Source organism: Oryx dammah, unplaced genomic scaffold (assembly GCF_014754425.2).
Source record: "Oryx dammah isolate SB20612 unplaced genomic scaffold, SCBI_Odam_1.1 HiC_scaffold_17, whole genome shotgun sequence".
In the NCBI taxonomy this organism is placed as follows: domain Eukaryota; kingdom Metazoa; phylum Chordata; class Mammalia; order Artiodactyla; family Bovidae; genus Oryx; species Oryx dammah.
Window position 1 is genome coordinate 63872562 of NW_024070201.1, and position 7661 is coordinate 63880222.

At 40.9% G+C, this 7661-nt stretch overlaps 1 protein-coding gene across 1 annotated transcript in view; it reads left to right on the forward strand.

Annotated features, from left to right (window-relative positions):
- The first annotated feature begins 484 nt into the window (after positions 1 to 484).
- TRIM44 (tripartite motif containing 44) overlaps positions 485 to 7661 on the forward strand; it is a 110993-nt gene continuing 103816 nt past the window's right edge. Inside the window, exon 1 of the mRNA XM_040259026.1 lies at positions 485 to 1508. Coding sequence (XP_040114960.1) covers positions 849 to 1508 — 660 coding nt within the window. The 5' untranslated portion in view covers positions 485 to 848. The remainder of the gene's footprint in view (positions 1509 to 7661) is intronic.

The window sequence follows — 7661 nt, forward strand, 5'->3', positions numbered from 1 at the left end:
GAAGAGAGCAAGAATGCAAATAGACTTTGCAAATAGACAAAGCATAGTATTGCTTTAGATCGAAAATGTCTGTTTGCTCATCCTGACTCCGATTCCCTGAGCCTAGAGGACCAAACACAACCTTTCCCCCTGGAAATCCCAAGGGGTCAGGTTCAGTCTGGTAAACAACACTCTGTTCTGGCACCTTGCAGAAGTGGCAGCAGCCGGGGCTGAGAGGGTCAGCAACAAATTCGAAGGAAGGAGGCTGAAATGCACCTGTACACCTGCCTCGTGACCTGAAAAAGGTTGACAACTGCAGAGAGCGAGTGGAGGAGGCGGGGCGCAATTCCCGCCTCCAGAGTGAGCAGAATGAACTGGACACCTCTTCCATCTTTCTCCTCCTTCCGGGGATGCTGAGCCCCCGCGGGAAACGCAGAGAAGGACCATCGCCACTTTAAGTGACTCAGGAAGTGAAAGGAGGCCGCCTGATTGGGGGGAGGGGGGAGGCAAAGTGGAACCGGGGCGGCGCGGAGGCCCCGCGGCTCCGCGATCTCTTCGGGGGCAGTGGGAGGCCGAGCGGCGGCGCGGCGCGGGGGCCGACGGGGGCGCGGGGAGGCCGCGCCGGAAGTGCCCCAACCGCGGGAGGAAGCGCAGCGGACGCCGAGCTGCCGAGCCGGCGGGAAGGCCCTTCGCTCCTCCGCCGGACGCGGACTACCGGGGGCAGGCAGCAGCGGCCCCGAGGCTGCGGGACACGGCGCGGCCAGTCCCCGGGACGGCCCCGGGCTGGGGTGGAGGCCACGAGGAGGCCACTCTGAGGCTAGTCGGCGAGATCGGGAGACCCGAGACCCGGGCCGCGGCAGAGCCTCCACATGGCCTCCGGAGGGGGTGCGGCCTTCGAGGAGCTGCCGCACGACGGCACGTGTGATGAGTGCGAGCCGGACGAGGCTCCGGGGGCCGAGGAAGTGTGCCGAGAATGCGGCTTTTGCTACTGCCGCCACCACGCGGAGGCGCACGGGCAGAAGTTCCCCAGACACCATCTGGCTGAGTACGTTCACTGCGCTGCCCAGGCCTGGACCCCGGGAGCCCGCGGGGATGGGGCCGGGGAGGAAGCAGTGGAGGCCCCGGTGGAGAATGAGAAAGCCCTAGAAAGCGAGGCGGGGGAAGGGAGCGAGTCCGAGGAAGACAGCGAGCCCGAAGAAGAGAGCGAGACAGAGGAAGAGAGCGAGGATGAGAGCGAGGAAGGCAGTGAGGAAGAAATGGAGGACGAGCAAGAGAGCGAAGCCGAGGAGGACAACCAGGAAGAAGGAGAATCCGAGGCCGAGGGAGAAACGGAGGCGGAAAGCGAATTTGACCCCGAAATAGAAATGGAAGCAGAGAGAGTGGCCAAGAGGAAGTGTCCAGACCATGGGCTTGATTTGAGTACCTATTGCCAGGAAGACAAGCAGCTCATCTGTGTGCTCTGCCCAGTCATTGGGGCTCACCATGGCCACCATCTCTCCACCCTCGATGAAGCCTTCGAGGAACTAAGAGTAAGTATTGGTCATTCGGAGCATAGGCCCAGAGGTCAGGACACGTGGGTTTCAACTCAGGTGGCCTTCCTGTGGCCACATTCACATTCACCATGTCCCTAAAAAGCTGGCCTGTTCAACTTGTTGGGAACAGGGCTTAATAGCCCCTTTTTGATTGAACTCGAGAATCAGATGAAAGTTCTGGACTCTGACCTGAGAAAAATTAATGTACACGCAAAGTCTAGGGTACAGTGTCTGGAAAATGACAAGCCTCTGGTCTTTGGATGCCGTTCCTTGGGATTTTGACTCCATTTAAGCCAGTTCCCACAGCATCGCCATTGTTGAGACTAGTTCCTTGACTTAAAGTTCTTGATAAGGCAGTCATTTTGCCTACTTGAAAAAGTGGCAAACCATAGTTTAGCCAGAGAACCGAAGCATATGGTTCCTCTATAGTGAAGAGACTCCCTAAGGTTAGGTTTTGATGATAACTTCATGTGTATTCCTGAGGTCCATTTTAGTTCTTCATCTTTGATACTTGTTTGGAAAAGACAATGAGTGGGTGGAGGCAAAATTTGGCTGGGAGTGGGGGTTCCCCTGTTCTTTATCTTTTGCAGGAGGGCAGGGCCTTTATTTATCTTGAACCGTGCTGGTCCCCTGGAACAGTGTATGGAAATATTATAAATATTAATAAATATTTGTTGAATGAATGAATTTGAAGATGATTTGCCTTTTATTTATACTGTGGATGCTTACAAATCAGTGAGAGAGACATCTGGAGTTAACCAGGCAGGAAAGTGAGTGATCAGTTCATTAAGTGATTAATTCATTAGCTTATTGTCATTGTGACATCTTTTGTTTCTCTAAGCAACCTTGCAATTGCTGCCACTGGGATGGGAAATAACTTTGATAACTAAATCTGCTATATTAGGATTTTTCCTCTTTTTTAAAATTGTAAAATGCACACTCAAAGTGTATAAAAACATGCACAGTCTAACAACTGTAAAGCAAATACTGATGTAAATTCCACCTAGATGAAGAAATAGATTATTAGTAGCACTGTTGAAGCCTAATGCCCTTTTTATAATTTTCCAGTTATAGCCATCCCCCTTTCCCTTAGGTAGCCATTATCCTGACTTTTGTGGTGGTAATTTCCTTGCTCATCTTTATACTTTTACCACGTTTATGCATTTCTAAACTTATTTGAACTTGACACAGTTGATATTGCTATTGTACTGTTATCGTGCATTCTTTTGAAATCTGCTTCATTTTTTTCAACATTGTGTTTGTGAGATTCATCCAGTGGGTGACTGTTCATATTCATTGTTGTGTAGAATTCCATTTTATAAATGCCACAAGTTACCTGTTCTGTCAAGGAGGAATATCTGATTTTCAAATTCTGGAGCTTCTGTTTATTGTAAATAGTGTTGGTGTGAGCATTCTTGTATATATCTCCTGCTGGACATCTACATACATTTAAATGGAATATCAGCCTTTTACTATGCATATCTTCAGTAATATTTGATGTTGCCAACTGTTTTCCAAAGTTGTACCAATTTGCATTCCCATGAAGGGTGTAAGAGAGTTCCTTTTTCTCAGTATCTTCACCAATACTTGTTATTACAGAATTTTTAACTTTTGTCAGTCATATGGATGTGTCATGGTTTCTTCTTGTGGTTTAAAATTTAAAGCTACTTTGAATGTCATTTGTGTTTTTTCTTTTTTTTTTGCAAACTACTCATTCAGGTCTTTTGCTCATTTTTCATTTGGGTTGTCTTTTTCTCATTAATTTACAGGAATTTATCCACACACACACACACATATATAACTAACTTCTTTGTTTTATGGATTACAAAAATCTTCTACCCTCTTTTTCTTTTCATTTTTTTAAAAATTGTGCCTTGAACAGAGAAATTCATTATAAGTTAATAAACTTTATCATTAACTTCCTCTATCATTAGTTCTTTTTGTGTCTTGTTCCACTTAGTATTGATTCTTTGGGCAGTGGAGGTGGGGGCTCAGCTTCCCTTTTCACCCTGTACAGATAGCCAGCTGCTCTAGCAGCATTTATTGAAAAGCCTTTCCTTTCTGTACTCATCCACTGTGCCACCAGTCATCTATCAAATGCCCGTATGTGTGCGGTGTGTTTCTTGGCACTTCTGTTTTGTACCATTGATCTGTCAGTATATTCCTGCATGAGCAACTTGTTTTCTTAGTTACCATAAGTTAGTAACATGTCTTAATATCTGGTAGAGCAAGTCTGTCCACTTGGTTCTTCTCAAAGAGTGCCTTAACCAGTCTTGGCCTTTTACATTTCTTAGAATCATGTCACGAAGTTCTATAATAAAAATAAAAAGAGTCTGCAAGACTTTTTTTTTTGTATTGTATTGAAATTATAAACCGATACAAGGAGAATTAATGTCACTACAAAATGAAGTCATCTGATCCATTTTTTTAAGTCTTTTACATTGCCTCACAATGAAGTTTTATAATTTTTTTTTTCTTGGAGATCTTATACATTACTGGGAAGTTTATTTATGGGTACTTAACAGTTTTATAGTATTGTAAAAAAATGTTTTTAATTTTTTTCCTAATTGTATATAGGAATATGATTAACGTTTATATACTGATTTTCATTTAAACTGTCTTACTATTTTAATAATAAATCTGTAAATGTATTCTACACATATGATCATATTATTTTCAAGAGGGACAGTTTTTGTTTCTTTTCAGTCCTTATGCTTTTTTTTTTTTTTCCTCCTCGCCCTGATGCTGTGGATAGGCCCGCCAATATAATGTTGAATAAAACTGATGGTAGGTATTTTTGCCTTGTTCTTAATTGAGGGATAATTCATAACATTTCACAAGTGTGGTATAACTTTTCCCACAGATATATTGCATCAGGTTCAGAAAATTCCCTTCTAGTCCAAGTTTAAGGGTTTTTCTTAGTACTGAATGGATATTGAATTTTATCAAATGCTTTTTCTGCATCTGTTGCATGTTCATGTGATTTTACTCTTCTGCTGTGCTGATGTGATGAATTGCATTAATTGATATACTTAATAATTTGAAAATCAGTATTATGTTCATATGTCTCAAAAACCTCTTTTTCACCTTTGGTAACTGCTTTCATTAGTTTTCTCACATATTGTTCAAGTGTTTGTTTCTTTTTGCAAATATAAGTGTGTACATACATATAGTCTTATTTCCATCCCTTCGTTATTATTATATTTTTCAATTAAAACAGTCTGCTATTTCTGGGGTAAACTCAATTTGATGAAGTATCCTTATGTTTTTGAATTTAACTTATTAATAATTTATGTAGGAGTTTTCATTTATATTTATGAGAGAAATTGGCTTGTAAATTTCCTTTCTTGTAATGTCCTCTTGAGATTTTGCTATCAAGGTTATGTTGGCTTCGTAATATGAGTCAGGATGTATTGCTTCTCATATATTTTCTTCCTGTTTTAATGCTCTGGAAGTGTTTGTATAAGATTGGAATATTTCTTCCTAGAATGATTGATAAAACTGACCAGGGAAGCCATTTGCATCTGAAATGAGAGAGAGAAAGAATTTATTTTGTTATTCTTTTATGGTATTTTTGACTATGGATTCAATTTATTTGATGGTTATATGCCTGTCTAGGTTGTCTATTTTCCTTTGAATCAATTTTGTTAAGTTAGATTTTCCTAGAAATTGGTCCATTTTGTTTAAATTTTCAAATATGCTAGCATAGATTTATGAATCATATCTTCTTGCTATCTTTTTTCATACTGTTGCTATCCTCTTTATTCCTTTAAGAACAATAAGCATGTTGATTTATAATCTGTCACTGATATTTCCAGTAGGTGAAGACTTTGTAGATCTCTCTCTGCTAGCTGTTGTTTTTGGTGGTGGTTTGCAGGTTTCATTATTTCCTTCTGTGCTTGTTATATTTGAGTAACTTTTTATTACCATTAAAAAATTATTTTGGAGGGATTTCCCGAGCCTTGGCATGAAGCTGGATTCTTCAAAAGAGGATTTGAGTTTGCTTCTGCTAAGACCTAAGTGTACAACTTGTTTAGGACCCCTTTGTTGTTTTCCTTCTGTCACTCAGTTCTGTCCGACTCTGTGACCCCATGGACTGCAGTATGCAGGGCTTCACTGCAGTCGCTATCTGCAGTGATTTTGGTGCCCTATAAAATAAAATCTATCACTGTTTCCCCATCTATCTGTCATGAAGTGATGGGACCAGATGCCATGATCTTCATTTTTTGAATGTTGAGTTTTAAACCAGTTTTTCACTCTGCTCTTTTGCCTTCATCAAGAGGCTCTTTAGTTCCTCTTCGCTTTCTGCCATAAGGGTGGTGTCTCTTGCGTATCTGAGGTTATTGATATTTCTCCCGGCAATCTTGATTCCAACTTGTGCTTCATCCAGCTTGGCATTTTGCATGATGTACTTTGCATGTAATTTAAATAAGCAGGGTGACAATATACAGCCTTGACGTACTCCTTTCCCAATTTGGAACCAATCCATTGTTCCATTTCTGGTTCTAACTGTTGCTTCTTGACCTGTATACAGGTTTTGCAGGAGGCAGGTCAGGTGGTTTGGTATTCCCAGTTCTTTCAGAATTTTCCACAGTTTGTTGTGATCCACATAGTCATAAGGGTTTAGCGTAGTCAATGAAACAGAAGTAGATGTTTTTCTGAAACTTTCTTGCTTTTTCTATGATCCAACGGATGTTGGCAATTTGATCTCTGGTTCCTATGTCTTTTCTAAAACCAGCTTGAACTGTGAAAGTTCTCAGTTCATGTACTCTTGAAGTGGCAGCCCCCTCCCCCCAACATCACTTTCTGCCTATAATCAAATGCACATCCCAGTTTCTTGTTATCAGTAAATGTACTCAGATCAATAGAGCTCTTTCTTATACTCTGCTTGTGTTAACAGTGGAACAGTACTACTAAACCTTACCAAAATTTTTTCATCAGTTTTTTCTCTGATGACTTCAGTGCCAGGGTCCTCTGGCCATATTATAGTTTTTTGCTTTTGATCATGATAATTTTGAGGAGTGCCAGTCAGGTATTTGGTAGACTGTCCCTCAGTTTGGATTTCTCTGATTTTTTTTTTCATGGTGAAACTTGAATTGTGGGTTCTGGAGCAATAGAAATTCTCTTTAATGTTTTGCTTTCTTTCACTTAGTAGTATGTCTTGGAAATCACTCCATAGACCTCCCTATTTATTTATTTATTTACTTACCTATTTCAGCTGAAAATACTGTAATGAGTGTCAGTCATTAGTTATTTTTAGCTTTTTTGAAAAATCGTTTTTAATTGGCAGATAATCACTTTACAATATTGTGATGGTTTCTGCCATACATCAACATGAATCAGCCATAGATATACATATGTCCCTTCCCTTTTAAACCTCCTGGTATCTATAAAGATGGTATGATGGTTCTATATGCAGGGCAGGAAAGGAGACACAGACGTTAAATTCTTAATTTATGGTATTGTTTTTCAACTCTAGAGCACCTATTTGGCTCTTTTTTTAAAAGGTCCATTTCTCTTTATCTTTTGGGGTCTGATTCTTGATTATATGCCATATTTTCATGATTCTTCATCTCTCATGATTTTTCATTCAAAGTTAGACACTCTGTTTAAAAGAACTCTAGATACTAGAGCCATATTTTAACCCCTCACAAAGGGCATACCATTTGCTCCGTAAGGCAGCTAGGATGAGGGGCTGATCATTTCTACCCAGTAAAAATTTGAACTTGGTCAGAGTTTGATTGCAGCATTAATTAGTTTCATTTCACGACTGGTTTCATATATTTTGAGGACAGTGTACATTTTACCTATTGACAAGAGAGTAGGTCTCTTACAATATTAAAAGTGTTTTGGCATGATAATGGCTAGAGAAGAGAATCTTTGTTATACTGCATTTATTCTTTCACCAAATATTTACTGAGCGAGCCAAGGGCGATGGAACTTTAACAATGCTTTAACACTGCACCACCTGGGAAGCCCCGTTTATTTGTATAGAATAAGACACAAGAAGACAAAAGCTAAGACTAAGGTAAAAGGGGATTCAGGACTCATGGTGGGTGGAACTTCATTAGAGCCTAGAGGGCTTCTGTAGGGTTAAGTGCAAGGGAAAAGCCATCACATTTTGTTAAGGGTATGACTCTTCCCCCAATC